Raw genomic sequence first — 19,749 nt, 5'->3', positions numbered from 1 at the left:
GCTACTGCAATGCCCCGCGGTCTTAATACCGCCAGAAGGGACCCTAGCACTTTTGTGAAAATTCTGGGAGCGGTGGCCAACCTGAAGGGAAGGGCCACGAACTGGTAATGCTTGTCCAGAAAGGCGAACCTTAGGAACTGATGATGATCTTTGTGGATAGGAATATGTAGGTACGCATCCTTTAGATCCACGGTAGTCATATATTGACCTTCCTGGATCACAGGTAAGATTGTCCGGATGGTCTCCATCTTGAATGATGGAACTCTGAGGAATTTGTTTAGAATTTTTAGATCCAGGATTGGCCTGAAAGTTCCTTCCTTTTTGGGAACCACAAACAGGTTTGAGTAAAAACCCAGTCCTTGTTCTGTAATTGGAACTGGATATATCACTCCCATCTTGAGTAGATCTTCTACACAGCATAAGAATGCCTCTTTCTTTGTATGGTCTTTAGATAGACGAGAAATGTGGAACCTTCCCCTTGGAGGGGAGTCCTTGAATTCTAGAAGATATCCCTGAGTAACGATCTCTAATGCCCAGGGATCGGGAACATCTCTTGCCCAAGCCTGAGCGAAGAGAGAGAGAGTCTGCCCCCTACCAGATCCGGTCCTGGATCGGGGGCTACCCCTTCATGCTGTCTTAGTAGCAGCTGCAGGCTTCTTGGCCTGTTTACCCTTGTTCCAGCCCTGCAAAGGCTTCCAGGTTGCCTTGGGCTGTGAAGCGTTACCCTCCTGCTTTGCGGTTGCAGAGGTTGAAGCAGGACCGCTCCTGAAGTTGCGAAAGGAACAAAAATTAGCTTTGTTTTTAGCCTTAAACCCTTTCCCCCGGTGATATCCGAAATAATCTCTTTCAACTCGGGCCCGAAAAGGGTCTTTCCTTTGAAAGGGATATTTAGTAATTTTGTTTTGGACGACACGTCAGCCGACCATGACTTGAGCCAAAGCGCTCTGCGCGCCATAATGGCGAAACCAGAATTTTTCGCTGCTAACTTAGCTAATTGCAAAGCGGCATCTGTGATAAAAGAATTAGCCAGCTTTAGAGCATTAATTCTATCCATGACTTCGTCATATGAAGTCTCCCTCTGGAGCGACTCCTCCAGTGCCTCAAACCAAAAAGCCGCTGCAGTAGTTACAGGAATAATGCAGGCAATAGATTGGAGAAGGAAACCTTGCTGAACAAATATTTTCTTTAGTAAACTTAACTTTTTATCCATAGGATCTTTAAAAGCACAACTGTCTTCAATTGGGATGGTTCTGTGCTTGGCTAGTGTCGAAACTGCCCCCTCTACCTTAGGGACCGTCTGCCACGCGTCCCGCCTGGGATCAGTTATGGGGAACATTTTCTTAAAGATAGGGGGGGGAAACAAAAGGTACACCTGGTCTCTCCCACTCCCTAGCAACAATATCCGCCACCCTCTTAGGGATCGGAAACGCATCAGTGTATACAGGGACTTCTAGATATTTGTCCATTTTACACAATTTCTCTGGGACCACTATAGGGTCACAATCATCCAGAGTTGATAAAACCTCCCTAAGCAAAACGCGGAGGTGTTCCAATTTAAATTTAAACGCTAGTGAATCTGATTCTGCCCGCTGAGAAACCTTTCCTGAGTCAGAAATTTCTCCCTCAGACATCACGTCCCTCGCCCCTACTTCAGAGTGTTGTGAGGGTACATCAGATAAACCTCCCAAAGCTTCCGACTGCTCCTCATCTTTTCTTAAAACAGAGCTATCGCGCTTTTTAGGGAAAACTGGCAGTTTGGATAAAAAGGCCGCAAGGGAATTATCCATGACTGTCGCTAGTTGTTGCAATGTAATAGGTGCCAATGCACTAGAGGTACTAGGTATCGCTTGAGTGGGCGTAACTGGTGATGACACATGGGGAGAGGAAGGCGGACTATCCTCATTACCTTCAGTCAAAGAATCATCTAGGGCTATATTTTTAAGTGACACAATATGATCTTTAAAGTGTATAGACACATTAGTGCACTTGGGACACATTTTAAGTGGGGGTTCCACCATGGCTTCTGAACACATAGAGCAAGGCTTTTCCTTAGTGTCAGACATGTTTAACAGATTAGTATTATACACAAGCAGGCTTGGAAAACACTTTAATCAAATAAAAAACACAATTTGAAATAAACGGTACTGTGCCTTTAAGAAATAAAAAGCGCACACAATTTTACAAAACGGTATAAAATGAACCAAATCACTTGAAATTTTCACAGTATGTGCCTAATGCTTCGATATGATTGCACAACAGGTTTCAGCCTGATTAACCCTTTAATGCCCAAACCGGAGCAGTCTAAAGCCTAGAACCAGTTAATAAACTACAGCACCTTGCCACAGCAGCCTGCTGTGGCCCTACCTGCCCTTAGGGATTAGTTTTGTGAAGCCTCTTGAAGTCCTCAAGCAGTGTCTGAACCTTCCATGTGAAGCAGCATGAACAATCTGTCAGAATTAACTGCGCAACTGAGGCGCGAAATTAGGCCCCTCCCACTCCACTCCGGAGTTGTGAGGCCTTCAGAATCCCAATTTAGGTGACTAAAATAACGCCATGTGGAATAACAACCCTGTAATAAACACACCAAAAGTGTTTAAAAAGTGTCTATAATGAGTATTTTGTTAAATAAAATAATTGATTGCCCTGCAACAGTGTCAACCAGCCTATTGAGCCCTCTTAAATAAGCCTTTAGTCCTATACTGAGTCTCAGAACATGGCTTACCCTTCCCACATGGGGATTCTTGTCAGTCTTCTAGCATTATCTTGTCTTGACTAGAAAAAAGATGACTGAAACATACCTTAATGCAGTTAAGCCTGCAAACTGTTCCCCCCAACTGAAGTTTTCTGGTACTCCTCAGTCCTGTGTGGGAACAGCAATGGATTTTAGTTACAACACGCTAAAATCATTTTCCTCTCAGCAGAATTCTTCATCACATTTCTGCCAGAGAGTAAATAGTACAAACTGGTACCATTTAAAAATAACAAACTTTTGATTGAAGATATAAAACTACAAATCTAACACCACATTCACTTTACCCTCCCATAGAGAGGCCCTGCTGCCAGAGCCGGCAAAGAGAATGACTGGGGGGTGGAGCTAGGGGGGGAGCTATATGGACAGCTCTGCTGTGTGCTCTCTTTGCCACTTCCTGTAGGGAATGAGAATATCCCACAAGTAAGGATGAATCCGTGGACTGGATACACCTTGCAAGAGAAACATGTATTTCCTAACAAACAACTATGCATTATAGAAATGTGTAAACCATACTTATCTGTATGTATGTAGGAATAAACATTAACACACAAAATGATAACACATAATACCAACAATGGCAGCTTTTATTAATCAACAGAAATTCAGCAAATAAAAGCTCATGGCAACAGCATTTACACTTCTCCTTGTAGCTGTGATTAAAAGCCTACACCTGTTTGATAAAAAATACATTGGGAGTCATTTACATATTACAGCCATGAATGGTCCTGAAAGCCAGGGGAGCAATATGTTGTAAGAAAGTTCAATCAGGTTCTCTGCAAAGTAATTAACAGTGCGCTAGCCAAACACCCCAATAAACAAGTTAGTTCAAACCCCTTCTGTACACAATACATTCTACATCTAGAAATACCCCACAAATGTGTGCCCTTTGCTCAGTTTATTGACTGTAGGACACTGACACTATGTATAGGAATCGTACCATTAAAACCTTAGTAGTTCTCTGATCTAGTAAAGGTTACTGCACAGGGTTACGGAAGAATTCCGCTCCATAGATTCACAGTGAAGCCAGGTGGTGCAATAATCTTTGCTAAATCTGTATTAAAATAAAAAGGTAACACCTTCATTCAGTCTTCTTGCTTTACTAACATTAACACATTCAACTAGAATAACAGATTTTCTGATAAGCAGCAATACTGTACAGTCACGGTAGCAAAAGCTAGTTGGCTGAGTGCTGCAACTCACTGAGGTGATTTACTGATAGTCTGCTGAACACACAGAGTCCCAATTCCATCTATAAAAATAACATGACTATACAATAAATTGTCTTTCACTTTTCCAGTTGCATAATAATGCAATATGCCCTCGGTCATTGAGGTTTTAGTCAAAGCCATGCCAGTCACTCTGCTCTGAATCATATTCCAGCTCCACGCCAACGCACTTCACCCCATCCAGCAACATCGGGGTTCCATGGTGCCGATCTAAAATAGAGAGAAAATAAAATGCAATATTATATCTATATATATATATAAATCCAAAATTTCATTTAGTAGATTTTAACAATGTCTGAACCATTATGTTTAAATTAATTTTCAGTAAAGTAATACACTTTTAGATATATGAAGAATGTCCTCAAATCCTGAAATAAAAATTAGAAAATGAGAACCAGAACACAGTATCCAACATACCAAAGTGTCTTGCTGTGGACAAAAACAAAAGCATGTCTGTGGGACAGATGAGCATCCCTTCAAACAACCTAACAATTATTGGCTTGTGGGCTTCAAACATGACAAAGACCACCTTGTCACAAAAAGAGTCATGCTTATTAGAAACAAGGATTCAATAGTGAAGCTGTTGGAAGTGAAATGGACACTAAAGAATGGTGGAAGCCTAAGGAACAATTTAGTCATACATTTTGCCCAACCAGAAGAGAGATCCAAATATTGAGGTCCTTCTTCGACAGAATTAGAAGATGATGAGATCATACTGAGAGAGAAAGAGGGAGGGGGGGGGGAATGAAAGAGAGAGAAGAGAGCAGATATTGAGCCAGAGATACTTCTAGACCTCAGTTCTTTCCTTTAAAAAGTGGACGAAGTTTAGATTTCAAACTTTGATTAAGGGAGAGCTGAAACCAGTTAAAATCCTGTAGTGTAGATGCACCATACACTGCTGTTTTTGCTATGGAGCAGGTGACATTGCTTCTCATTGCCTTGCTGCTTGATGATATAATCTCAAAAAAGGCTTTGGTTTTGGGGAAAACAAAGGGATCTGGCTGCAGGCTACTACTTCATAAAAATATCAATGAGATTAAGTTCCTAAAAAAAACTAAGCTAAAAATCAAATGAAACTGAAGCATTATGTAAAATTATACTGTATAAGATATATTTTGAGTTTACTGTCCCTTTAACTCTCAGCCCAAAAATGTCTATGACAGTCTTCACAAAGCCACATTGTCAGTAACATCCATCCCAACAGAGACTACTTATATCTTGGAACAATCTTGAAATGTTGATGAATTTTCACTCAATACTGGGACTGCCAAATTTGTACAGTAAACGGAATAGCTGAATAGCTCTCAGCTTCATGAAATGTTATTTATTTTGCAAGATCACAAAGACCAGAAAACAGCATCAAAACATCAGTTGTTTTTCAATTAATATTTTAAACTAGGGTTGTCCATGAAGGGCTGGTAACGGTGAGATTGGGGGGAACATTACATTGTACTGATGCTTATGCTAAAAATAACACCTCATTATAAAATTAGATTGTAACCAATACATAGATAGCAAAATAATTCATATGAAATGAGCTACTATGGATGTATTTCATTTAACAATATCCCGCTCAAGTTTACAAAAAATATTATAATATATACATATATATATAATAAATATTCTTGTCATCTTTTCTAGACATTGTGGGTTGTTTTGTACTTTTAAAAGCACCACAAAGCATTTAACATATTTTAAAAACTTAAATTAACTGCTTGAGTGTGGAGGACGTTACTCTGTCATCCTAAGCACTCTGAGCTTAGTGTGCAAAGGAAACAATACATCATCCTCCTGAAGGGGTCCTTCCAGTATGGCAACCCCTCAACATTGCTGCTGGGAAATTAGACTTCTCCTTCCCCATTGTGGTCACTAGTCAGAAAATTCCCTGACATTAAAGGGAAAAAATAAATCCCTGCATCAGTAAAAAAGCAAACATATTGGGTTTTAAATGCTCATATTTCAGCCCCAGACCATTAACAGAGACCTATAATTTAAAATAAGTCTGTAGTTTCAAATGAGCGGCCTCATGGCTGTGTAAGATGCAACCTGTCAGAAGATTAATCCAGCACACAGCGACCCTATTGCCAGCCACTCCTGAGACCCACTCCAGTCTCTGTAACATCAATACAATTTCCACTCTGAGTAGCAGCAAGCAAATAGTGTTTATTTAAAACACCACAACACAATCAGCAACGTTTCGGTATTTCTACCTTATACATGCATGAAATACCGAAACGTTGCTGATTGTGTTGTGTTGTTTTAAATAAACACTATTTGTTTGCTGCTACTCAGAGTGGAAATTGTAAGATGCAACCGGTAACAGCACTTGGAGCTGTTTACCCTCTGTAATAACCTGCACCACTTGGTACCAGCTAATGTAAAGTGGTCAATGAAGGGTTCCACCTCTCTAATTATCAGGTGATCTTCCCTACGTACACAACTATGCAGTGTTTGATGAGGGGAACAGGGTACTTTTAGGACCTTTACTCCCCCAATAAAACAGAGAGCGGTATGGCATTGCAGTTGGGCAAGTAGGGGATTCCTATTTTCCAATGTTAAAGAGATATGAAGCCCTAAGTCAGACAGAGCAAACCATTTTAAAAAGTTTCCAATCTATTTATATTATCAAATTTGCGACATTCCCATGATATTCTTTGTTGAAGAGATACCTAGGTGGGTATATGGAGCACTATATGTCAGTAAATTGTGCTGCTATATAGTGCTCCTGCAAATAGATAACAGCAAAACTGCTGCCATATAGTGCTCAAGAAATGGGCCGGATCCTAAGCTTACATACCTGTTTTTTTTAACAAAAGATACCAAGAGAAATAAGAAAAATTGATAATAGAAGGAAAATAGAAAGGTATTTAAAATCACATGCGCTGTCTGAATCATGAAAGAAAAAAATGGGCGTTTCATGTCCCTTTAAGTCTCATAACCTTGTTATTCACAGGTTACTGTTATACAAAGGGCAAATACATAACTAATCTATTTATTGTATGGGGGAAGTGGCCCCCAAATGAGACTCTATCCCCTAAAAAGAGAGGACAACACAAACACACACAACATACCCTTCACATCAAATGGTATTACCCATTTTCAAATAAGGGTTCTAATGTCCCTTTAGGTAGCAGGTGATTGACATAGAAAAAGCAATCACCTGTCTACTAGATGCCTTTTAAAGGGCTCTTTATAAGCATTACAGGGAGTGCAGAATTATTAGGCAAATGAGTATTTTGACCACATCATCCTCTTTATGCATTTTGTCTTACCCCAAGCTGTAGAGGCTCGAAAGCCTACTACCAATTAAGCATATTAGGTGATGTGCATCTCTGTAATGAGAAGGGGTGTGGTCTAATGACATCAACACCCTATATCAGGTGTGCATAATTATTAGGCAACTTCCTTTCCTTTGGCAAAATGGGTCAAAAGAAGGACTTGACAGGCTCAGAAAAGACAAAAATAGTGAGATATCTTGCAGAGGGATGCAGCACTCTTAAAATTGCAAAGCTTCTGAAGCGTGATCATCGAACAATCAAGCGTTTCATTCAAAATAGTCAACAGGGTCGCAAGAAGCGTGTGGAAAAACCAAGGCGCAAAATAACTGCCCATGAACTGAGAAAAGTCAAGCGTGCAGCTGCCAAGATGCCACTTGCCACCAGTTTGGCCATATTTCAGAGCTGCAACATCACTGGAGTGCCCAAAAGCACAATGTGTGCAATACTCAGAGACATGGCCAAGGTAAGAAAGGCTGAAAGACGACCACCACTGAACAAGACACACAAGCTGAAACGTCAAGACTGGGCCAAGAAATATCTCAAGACTGATTTTTCTAAGGTTTTATGGACTGATGAAATGAGAGTGAGTCTTGATGGGCCACATGGATGGGCCCGTGGCTGGATTGGTAAAGGGCAGAGAGCTCCAGTCCGACTCAGATGCCAGCAAGGTGGAGGTGGAGTACTGGTTTGGGCTGGTATCATCAAAGATGAGCTTGTGGGGCCTTTTCGGGTTGAGGATGGAGTCAAGCTCAACTCCCAGTCCTACTGCCAGTTTCTGGAAGACACCTTCTTCAAGCAGTGGTACAGGAAGAAGTCTGCATCCTTCAAGAAAAACATGATTTTCATGCAGGACAATCTCCATCACCATGCTCCATCACACGCGTCCAAGTACTCCACAGCGTGGCTGGCAAGAAAGGGTATAAAAGAAGAAAATCTAATGACATGGCCTCCTTGTTCACCTGATCTGAACCCCATTGAGAACCTGTGGTCCATCATCAAATGTGAGATTTACAAGGAGGGAAAACAGTACACCTCTCTGAACAGTGTCTGGGAGGCTGTGGTTGCTGCTGCACGCAATGTTGATGGTGAACAGATCAAAACACTGACAGAATCCATGGATGGCAGGCTTTTGAGTGTCCTTGCAAAGAAAGGTGGCTATATTGGTCACTGATTTGTTTTGTTTTTGAATGTCAGAAATGTATATTTGTGAATGTTGAGATGTTATATTGGTTTCACTGGTAAAAATAATTAATTGAAATGGGTATATATTTGTTTTTTGTTAAGTTGCCTAATAATTATGCACAGTAATAGTCACCTGCACACACAGATATCCCCCTAAAATAGCTATAACTAAAAACAAACTAAAAACTACTTCCAAAAATATTCAGCTTTGATATTAATGAGTTTTTTGGGTTCATTGAGAACATGGTTGTTGTTCAATAATAAAATTAATCCTCAAAAATACAACTTGCCTAATAATTCTGCACTCCCTGTATAATGGACCAGCTCATTACCATGGCAACATTGACCACCTGAACCATAGATATTAGGAACAACATCAGCGGGTGTCATCCAAGATGCCCCCACAATAAACAAAACTCAAGACCCCTTATTTGAAGGCAGCTATCCACATCTATCAATCTGCGATCATTTGCTTTATTTTCGGGGTATCATAAGACCCTTCATTTGAAAAAGTGAGATCCCACCAGGTTTCATGTCCTTATAGCTCATTTTGCATGGCTGTTAATGTTAGGACTCAGATCTATTTCTCGTAATTAATACAAATATTACAGGAATCAAAATAAATGGGAAAATTAAGTGTACAAATATATAGTGTATTTTTACACAGGGTGATTTTAGATGCAACTATTTTATGTATTTCTGCTAAATTGCAAGACCGTGAAAAGTAAAAAAAAAAAAAAAAAAAGTATCTTCTGATTCTTACTGGAAAACAAACTGAGGCCTAGATTTAGAGTTTGGCGTTAGCCGTGAAAACCAGCGTTAGAGGCTCCTAACGCTGGTTTTAGGCTACCGCCGGTATTTGGAGTCGTGTAGGTAAGGGTCTAATGCTCACTTTTCAGCCGCAACTTTTCCATACCGCAGATCCCCCTACGCCATTTGCGTATCCTATCTTTTCAATGGGATCTTTCTAACGCTGGTATTTAGAGTCGTTTCTGAAGTGAGCGTTAGAGCTCTAACGACAAAACTCCAGCCGCAGGAAAAAAGCAGGAGTTAAGAGCTTTATGGGCTAACGCCGGTTCATAAAGCTCTTAACTACTGTACCCTAAAGTACACTAACACCCATAAACTACCTATGTACCCCTAAACTGAGGTCCCCCCACATCGCCGCAACTCGATTAAATTTTTTTAACCCCTAATCTGCCGACCGCCACCTACGTTATACTTATGTACCCCTAATCTGCTGCCCCTAACCCCGCCGACCCCTGTATTATATTTATTAACCCCTAACCTGCCCCCCACAACGTTGCCGCCAGCTACTTACAATAATTAACCCCTAATCTGCCGACCGCAAAGCGCCGCCACCTACGTTATCCTTATGTACCCCTAATCTGCTGCCCCTAACACCGCCGACCCCTATATTATATTTATTAACCCCTAATCTGCCCCCCTCAACGTCGCCTCCACCTGCCTACACTTATTAACCCCTAATCTGCCGAGCGGACCTGAGCGCTACTATAATAAAGTTATTAACCCCTAATCCGCCTCACTAACCCTATCATAAATAGTATTAACCCCTAATCTGCCCTCCCTAACATCGCCGACACCTAACTTCAATTATTAACCCCTAATCTGACGACCGAATCTCGCCGCTATTCTAAAAAAAGTATTAACCCCTAAAGCTAAGTCTAACCCTAATACTAACACCCCCCTAAGTTAAATATAATTTAAATCTAACGAAATTAATTAACTCTTATTAAATAAATTATTCCAATCAGCCAATCAGATTGAGCTCGCATTCTATTGGCTGATCGGAACAGCCAATAGAATGCGAGCTCAAACTGATTGGCTGATTGGATCAGCCAATCGGATTGAACTTGATTCTGATTGGCTGATTCCATCAGCCAATCAGAATATTCCTACCTTAATTCCGATTGGCTGATAGAATCCTATCAGCCAATCGGAATTCGAGGGACGCCATCTTGGATGACGTCCCTTAAAGGAACCGTCATTCGTCTGGAGACGCCGGAAGAAGAGGATGGATCCGCGTCGGATGCTTCAACATGGACCCGCTCCGCACCGGATGGAAGAAGATCGAAGATGCCGCTTGGATGAAGATGTTTGCCGGTCCGGATGTCCTCTTCTTGCCGGATAGGAGGAAGACTTTGGAGCCTCTTCTGGACCTCTTCAGCACCGGATGCCAGGACGGATCGGTGATACCTGTTGAGGTGAAGACAAGGTAGGAAGATCTTCAGGGGCTTAGTGTTAGGTTTATTTAAGGGGGTTTGGGTTAGATTAGGGGTATGTGGGTGGTGGGTTGTAATGTTGGGGGGGGGTATTGTATGGTTTTTTTTACAGGCAAAAGAGCTGATTTTCTTGGGGCATGCCCCGCAAAGGGCCCTGTTCAGGGCTGGTAAGGTAAAAGAGCTTTTAAATTTATTAATTTAGAATAGGGTAGGGAATTTTTTATTTTGGGGGTCTTTGTTATTTTATTAGGGGGCTTAGAGTAGGTGTAATTAGTTTAAAATTGTTGTAATATTTTTCTTATGTTTGTAAATATTTTTTTATTTTTTGTAACTTAGTTCTTTTTTATTTTTTGTACTTTAGTTAGTTTATGTAATTGTAGTTATTTGTAGAAATTGTATTTAATTTATTTATTGATAGTGTAGTGTTAGGTTTTATTGTAGGTAATTGTAGGTATTTTATTTAATTAATTTATTGATAGGGTAGTGTTAGGTTTAATTATAACTTAGGTTAGGACTTATTTTACAGGTAATTTTGTTATTATTTTAACTAGGTAGCTATTAAATAGTTCTTAACTATTTAATAGCTATTGTACCTGGTTAAAATAATTACAAAGTTGTCTGTAAAATAAATATTAATCCTAAAATAGCTACAATGTAATTATAATTTATATTGTAGCTATATTAGGGTTTATTTTACAGGTAAGTATTTAGCTTTAAATAGGAATAATTTATTTAATAAGAGTTAATTAATTTCGTTAGATGTAAATTATATTTAAGTTAGGGGGGTGTTAGTGTTAGGGTTAGACTTAGCTTTAGGTGTTAATCCATTTATTATAGTAGCGATGAGCTCCGGTCGTCAGATTAGGGGTTAATAATTGAAGTTAGGTGTCGGCGATGTTAGGGAGGGCAGATTAGGGGTTAATACTATTTATGATAGGGTTAGTGAGGCGGATTAGGGGTTAATAACTTTATTATAGTAGCGCTCAGGTCCGCTCGGCAGATTAGGGGTTAATAACTTTATTATAGTAGCGCTCAGGTCCGCTCGGCAGATTAGGGGTTAATAAGTGTAGGCAGGTGTCGGCGACGTTGTGGGGGGCAGGTTAGGGGTTAATAAATATAATATAGGGGTCGGCGGTGTTAGGGGCAGCAGATTAGGGGTACATAGGGATAACGTAGGTTGCGGCGGTGTACGGAGCGGCAGATTAGGGGTTAATAATATGCAGGGGTCAGCGATAGCGGGGGCGGAAGATTAGGGGTTAATAAGTGTAAGGGTAGGGGTGTTTAGACTCGGGGTACATGTTAGAGTGTTAGGTGCAGACGTAGGAAGTGTTTCCCCATAGGAAACAATGGGGCTGCGTTAGGAGCTGAACGCTGCTTTTTTGCAGGTGTTAGGTTTTTTTTCAGCTCAAACAGCCCCATTGTTTCCTATGGGAGAATTGTGCACGAGCACGTTTTTGAGGCTGGCCGCGTCCTTAAGCAACTCTGGTATCGAGAGTTGCATTTGCGGTAAAAATGCTCTACACTCCTTTTTTGGAGCCTAACGCAGCATTTTTTTGGACTCTCGATACCAGAGTTAATTTTATGGTGCGGCCAGAAAAAAGCCAGCGTAGCGTTAACAGCCCATCTACCGCCAAACTCCAAATCTAGGCCTAAGAAAATAATTATTTTTGGAGTTTTGTAAAGGTCAATTAATGCTAAATGTGCTACCACTAAATTTGTGTTTGAAAAATTAGGAAATATGTACCTTACCATTAACATTATCAAAAATGACACAAATAAGTATTCTTCCCATTTCATATGGTAAAGCTTTCTATATTATGGTATTATTGCAAACTAACGGCCAGATTACGAGTTTTGCGTTATGAGCTGTGCGGTGCTAACGTGCAGTTTTTTCTCACCGCTCACTTACCTACAGCGCTGGTATTACGGGTTTTTACACACCTGGTGTTAAAAGGCAAGAAGAGAGAGTAGAGCAAAATTTTGCTCCACACTACACTGCAATACTAGCGCTGTTTAAGTCAGCGGCGAGCTGGTCGTACGTACGTGCACGATTTCCCCATAGACATCAATGGGGAGAGCCGGCTGAAAAAAAATCTAACACCTGCCAAAAAGCAGCGTAAAACTCAGTAACGCAGCCCCATTGATTCCTATGGGGAAAAACATTTTATGTTTACACCTAACACCCTAACATGAACCCCGAGTCTAAACACCCCTAATCTGCCGCCCCCGACATCGCCGCCACCTACATTATACTTACAATAGTTACATTGTAGCTATCTTAGGGTTTATTTTTATTTTAACTAGGTAGAATAGTTACTAAATAGTTATCTATTTACTAAATACCTAGCTAAATTAAATACAAATTTACCTGTAAAATAAAACCTAACCTATGTAACAATAACACCTAACACTACACTACAATTAAATAAATTCCCTAAATTAAATACAATTAAATAAATTAAATGAGCTAAATCACAAATAACCCCCCCCCACACTAAATTACAGAAAATAAAAAACAAATTACAAGATCTTTAAACTAATTACACCTAATCTAAGAGCCCTATCAAAATAAAAAAGCCCCCCCAAAATAAAAAAAAACCCTAGCCTAAACTACCAACAGCCCTTAAAAGGGCCTTTTGCTGGGCATTGCCCCAAAGAAATCAGCTCTTTTACCTGTAAAAAAAAATACAAACAACCCCCCAACAGTAAAACCCACCACCCACACAACCAACCCCCCAAATAAAAGCCTAACTAAAATACCTAAGCTCACCATTGGCCTGAAAAGTGCATTTGGATGGGCATTGCCCTTAAAAGGGCATTTAGCTCTCTTGCAGCCCAAAGCCCTAACCTAAAAAATAAACCCACCCAATACACCCTTAAAAAAATCCTAACACTAACACCTGAAAATTCACTTACCGGAAGAAGTCTTCATCCAAGTGCCAAGATGTCCTCAACGAAGCCGGCAGAAGTGGTCCTCCAGACGGGCATAAGTCTTCTATCTTCATCCTTCCGACGCGGAGCGGCTCCATCTTCAAGACATCCGGCGCGGAGAATCATCTTCAAACGACTTCTTCGGAATGAATATCTCTTTAAGTGACGTCATCCAAAATGGTGTCCCTTAGATTCTGATTGGCTGATAGAATTCTATCAGCCAATCGGAATTAAGGTAGAAAAAATCCTATTGGCTGATCCAATCAGCCAATAGGATTGAGCTTTCATTCTATTGGCTGATTGGAACAGCCAATAGAATGCCAGCTCAATCCTATTGGCTGATTGCATCAGCCAATAGGATTTTTTCTACCTTAATCAGCCAATCGGAATCTAAGGGACACCATCTTGGATGACGTCACTAAAAGAGATATTCATTCCGAAGAAGATGTCGTTTGAAGAGGATGCTCCACGCCGGATGTCTTGAAGATGGAGCCGCTCCACGTCGGAAGGAAGAAGATAGAAGATGCCGTCTGGATGAAGACTTCTGCCCGTCTGGAGGACCACTTCTGCCGGCTTCATTGAGGACATCTTCCCGCTTGGATGAAGACTTCTCACGGTAAGTGAATCTTCGGGGGTTAGTGTTAGGATTTTTTAAGGGTGTATTGGGTGGGTTTATTTTTTAGGTTAGGGCTTTGGGCTGCAATAGAGCTAAATGCACTTTTAAGGACAATGCCCTTTTCAGGGCAATGGGGAGCTTAGGTTTTTTTTAGTTAGGCTTCTATTTGGGGGGTTGTTTGTGTGGGTGGTGGGTTTTACTGTTGGGGGAGTTGTTTGTATTTTTTGTTTCAGGTAAAAGAGCTGATTTCTTTGGGGCTATGCCCAGCAAAAGGCCCTTTTAAGGGCTATTGATAGTTTAGTTTAGGTTTTTTTTTTATTTTGGGGGGCTTTTTTCTTATTTTGATAGGGCTATTAGATTAGGTGTAATTAGTTTAAAGATCTTGTAATTTGTTTTTTTATTTTCTGTAATTTAGTGTTTTTTTGTGATTTAGCTAATTTTATTTAATTGATTTAATTGCACTTAATTTATGGAATTGATTTAATTGTAGTGTAGTGTTAGGGGTTATTATAACATAGGTTATTTTTTATTTTAGCTAGGTAGTTAGTAAATAGATAATAACTATTCTGTAACTATCTATCTAGTTAAAATAAATTCAAACTTGCCTGAAAAATAAAAATAAACCCTAAGATAGCTACAATGTAACTAATAGTTATATTGTAGCTAGCTTAGGGTTTATTTTATAGGTAAGTATTTAGTTTTAAATAGGAATTATTTAGGTAATGATAGTAATTTTATATAGATTTATTTAAATTATATTTAGTTAGGGGGTGTTAGGGTTAGACTTAGGTTTAAAGGGTTAATAAATTTAGAATAGTGGCGGCGACATTGGGGACGGCAGATTAGGGGTTAATAAATATAATGTAGGTTGTGGCGATGTCCGGAGCGGAAGATTAGGGGTTAATAAGTATAATGTAGGTGGCGGTGATGTTAAGGGAGGCAGATTAGGGGTTAATAATATTTAACTAGTGTTTGCGAGGCAAGTGTGCGGCGGTTTTAGGGGTTAATATGTTTATTCTATGCGATGTCCGGAGCGGCAGATTAGGGGTTAAAAAACAAAATTTATGCTTACCTGATAAATTTCATTCTTTTGCGATGTACCGAGTCCACGGATTCATCCTTACTTGTTGGATATTGTCCTTCCTGACAGGAAGTAGCAAAGAGAGCACCACAGCAGAGCTGTCTATATAGCTCCCCCCTTAACTCCACCACCCAGTCATTCGACTGAAGGCCAAGGAAGAAAAGGAGAAACTATAAGGTGCAGAGGTGACTGAAGTTTACATAAAAAAATACTATCTGTCTTGAATAGACAGGGCGGGCCGTGGACTCGGTATATCGGAAAAGAAATAAATTTATCAGGTAAGCATAAATTTTGTTTTCTTTTGCATGATGTACCGAGTCCACTGATTCATCCTTACTTGTGGGATACCAATACCAAAGCTTTAGGACACGGATGAAGGGAGGGACAAGACAGAAACCTAAACGGTAGGCACCACTGCTTGCAAAACCTTTCTCCCAAAAATAGCCTCCAAAGAAGCAAAAGTATCAAATTTGTAAAATTTTGAAAAGGTATGAAGCAAAGCCTTACAAATCTGTTCAACAGAAGCATCATTTTTAAAAGCCCATGTGGAAGCTACCGCTCTAGTAGAATGAGCTGTAATCCTTTCAGGAGGCTGCTGTCCAGGAGTCTCATAAGCCAAACGGATGATGCTTTTCAGCCAAAAGGAAAGAGAAGTCGCCGTAGCCTTTTGACCCCTACGCTTTCCAGAATAGACAACAAACATAGAAGATGTTTGACGAAAATCTTTGGTTGCCTGCAAGTAAAATTTCAAAGCACGAAGCACGTCCAAGTTGTGCAACAGACGTTCCTTCTTACAAGAAGGATTAGGACACAGAGAAGGAACAACAATTTCCTGATTGATATTCCTGTTAGTAACAACCTTAGGTAGGAACCCAGGCTTGGTACGCAAAACCACCTTCTCAGCATGGAACACAAGATAAGGTGAGTCAAATTGTAATGCAGATAGTTCAAAAACTCTTCGAACTGAAGAGATAGCAACTAGGAACAAAACTTTCCAAGATAAAAGCTTAAAGGAATAGTTTCGTCAAAATTAAACTTTAATGATTCAAATAGAGCATGCAATTTTAAGCAACTTTCTAATTTACTCCTATTTTCCTTTTCTTCTGTTCTTTTGTTATCTTTATTTAAATTTATGCTTAGTAGCAGGCCCATTTTTGGTTCAGCACCTGGGTAGCGCTTGCTGATTGGTTGGCTACATTTAGACACCAATCAGAAAGTGCTACCCAGGTTCTGAACTCAAAATGGGCCGGCTCCTATGCTTACATTCTTGCTTTTTCAAATAAAGACAACAAGAAATGAAGAAAAATTGATTATAGGAATAAATTCGAAAGTTGCTTAAAATTGTATGCTCTATCTGAATCATGAAAGATTAATTTTGACTAAACTATTCCTTTAATATCTATGGAATGCATGGGTTCAAACAGAACCCTCTGAAGAACTCTAAGAACTAAATTTAGACTCCATGGCGGAGCAACAGGTTTAAACACAGGCTTAATTCTAGCTAAAGCCTGACAAAAAGCCCGAACGTCTGGAACATCTGCCAGACGCTTGTGCAACAAAATAGACAGAGCAGATATCTGTCCCTTTAGGGAACTAACTGACAATACTTTCTCCAATCCCTCTTGGAGAAAAGACAAAATCCTAGGAATCCTGATTTTACTCCAGGAGAAGCCTTTGGATTCGCACCAAAAAAGATATTTACGCCATATCTTATGATAGATTTTCCTGGTAACAGGCTTTCGAGCCTGAATCAAGGTATTTATGACTGACTTAGAGAAACCCCGCTTTGATAGAATCAAGCGTTCAATCTCCAAGCAGTCAGTTGCAGAGAAATTAGATTTGGATGCTTGAATGGACCTTGAATCAGAAGGTCCTGTCTCAATGGCAGAGACCATGGTAAAAGAGATGACATGTCCACCAGGTCTGCATACCAAGTCCTGCATGGCCACGCAGGCACTATCAAAATCACCAACGCTCTCTCCTGTTTGATTCTGGCAATCAGACGCGGAAGGAGAGGGAAAGGTGGAAACACATAAGCCAGGTTGAACGACCAGGGTACTGCTAGAGCATCTATCAGTACAGCCTGAGGATCCCTTGACCTGGAGCCGTAACAAGGAAGTTTGGCGTTCTGACGAGACGCCATCAGATCCAATTCTGGTGTGCCCCATAGCTGAACCAGCTGAGCAAACACCACCGGATGGAGTTCCCACTCCCACGGATGAAAAGTCTGACGACTTAGAAAATCTACCTCTCAGTTCTCTACACCTGGGATATAGATCGCTGACAGATGGCAAGAGTGAGCCTCTGCCCATTGTATTATCCTTGATACCTCTATCATCGCTAAGGAACTCTTTGTTCCGCCCTGATTATTGATATAAGCCACAGTCGTGATTTTGTCCGACTGAAACCTGATGAACCTGGCCGAAACCAGCTGAGGCCATGCCTGGAGAGCATTGAATATCGCTCTTAATTCCAGAATATTTATCGGTAGGAGAGCCTCCTCCCGAGTCCACAAACCCTGAGCTTTCTGGGAATTCCAGACCGCACCCCAGCCCAGAAGGCTGGCGTCTGTCGTCACTATAACCCATTCTGGCCTGCGGAAACACATTCCCTGGGACAGATGATCCTGTGACAACCACCAAAGAAGAGAGTCTCTGGTCTCTTGATCCAGATTTATCTGAGGAGATAAATCTGCATAATCCCAATTCCACTGTTTGAGCATGCATATTTGCAGTGGTCTGAGATGCAAGCGAGCAAACGGAACTATGTCCATTGCCGCTACCATTAGACCGATTACCTCCATACACTGAGCCACTGACGGCCGCAGAATGGAGTGAAGAGCTCGGCAGGTGGACAAAATCTTTGATTTTCTGACCTCCGTCAGAAATATTTTAATGTCCACTGAGTCTATCAGAGTCCCTAGAAATGAAACTCTTGTGAGGGGGGAAAGAGAACTCTTTTTTACGTTCATCTTCCACCCGTGAGATCTTAGAAAGGCCAACACTAAGTCCGTGTGAGACTTGGCTAGTTGGAAGGTCGACGCTTGAATTAGAATGTCGTCTAGAAAAGACGCCACTGCTATGCCCCGTGGCCTTAGAACCGCCAGAAGGGACCCTAGCACCTTCGTGAAGATTTGTGGCGCCGTGGCCAACCTGAAAGTAAGAGCCACAAACTGATAATGCTTGTCCAGAAAGGCGAATCTGAGGAACTGGTGATGATCTTTGTGGATAGTAATGTGTAGATACGCATCCTTTAAGTCCACGGTGGTCATATATTGACCTTCCTGGATCAATGGTAAGATAGTTTGAATGGTCTCCATCTTGAAGGATGGAACTCTTAGGAATTGGTTTAGGATCTTGAGATCTAGAATTGGTCTGAAGGTTCCCTCTTTTTTGGGAACCACAAACAGATTAGAGTAGAAACCTTGCCCCTGTTCTGCTTTCGGAACTGGGCAGATCACTCCCATGGTAAAAAGGTCTTCTACACAGCGTAAGAACGCCTCTCTTTTTGTCTGGTTTACAGACAATTGAGAAAGATGGAATCTCCCCCTTGGATGAGAATCTTTGAAATCTAGAAGATACCCCTGGGTTACACTTTCTACGGCCCAGGAGTCCTGAACATCTCTTACCAAGGGCTGAGCAAAGAGAGAGAGAGAGTCTGCCCCCTACTAGATCCGGTCCCGGATCGGGGGCTACCACTTCATGCTGTCTTAGTGGCAGCAGCAGGCTTTTTGGCCTGTTTACCCTTGTTCCAAGCCTGGTTAGGTCTCCAGGTTGGCTTGGATTGAGCACACACCCCTCCCCCTTATTTTGCATATAAAAAGACCCTTTACACAAACAGGAGCAAGCTGGAGTAGGTAGCTGACTGTATTCTTATAAAACTTTGGGGCTTGGTTAGGAGTCTGCAAATCGGAGCAATGTTATTTAAAAATAAGCAAAACTATACAATTTTTTTTTTTTTTTTTTTTAATTTTCAAAAAAGCTTTATTTAAAACTTTCATAGATACAGAAACAAAACTCAAAAGTGTAAAGCAATTTGCAAGGTGTTAACATAGTATTCTCTGTTACGCTCAACATGGAGCAAGTGTCCATACATGTGCTGATGACATATGATTAAAGTCAATTTACTCCTAGTAGGCAAGTGTACTCTTCACATGATAATAGTTCTGGTAAAGTCCAGCATTGTAGCTAGGCAAGCTCTCTGTTGTCCGTGATTTATTTTGGTGTAGTGTCTATCTGGAGCACTTGCCGATTGTTGGGTGAATAGGTAAATTGCGGGGTAAGCAAACATAGCATCATCACTTAACAGGTTACTATAGACTGTACAGTGGCAACCTCAACCGGGCTTCTACCCGGCAAAGCTTGTGGCAGACATTGTAGGCAATGGAGGCAAGCTGTCAGTGAGCAGTGTTATGAGGGTGAAACTATACAATTTTTTACA

The 19,749-nt window shown here is 40.8% G+C and overlaps 1 protein-coding gene across 1 annotated transcript in view; it reads right to left on the bottom strand.

The window, feature by feature from the left end:
• Window positions 1-3,308: 3,308 nt before the first annotated feature.
• Window positions 3,309-19,749, bottom strand: part of ADISSP (adipose secreted signaling protein) — a 537,574-nt gene continuing 521,133 nt past the window's right edge. The window contains exon 6 of the mRNA XM_053704326.1: window positions 3,309-4,188. Coding sequence (XP_053560301.1) covers window positions 4,088-4,188 — 101 coding nt within the window. The 3' untranslated portion in view covers window positions 3,309-4,087. The remainder of the gene's footprint in view (window positions 4,189-19,749) is intronic.

The sequence above is a fragment of the Bombina bombina genome, chromosome 2 (genome assembly GCF_027579735.1).
Source record: "Bombina bombina isolate aBomBom1 chromosome 2, aBomBom1.pri, whole genome shotgun sequence".
In the NCBI taxonomy this organism is placed as follows: Eukaryota; Metazoa; Chordata; class Amphibia; order Anura; family Bombinatoridae; genus Bombina; species Bombina bombina.
Note: the sequence above shows the minus strand (reverse complement) of the source record. Positions and strands in the feature narration are given on the sequence as shown.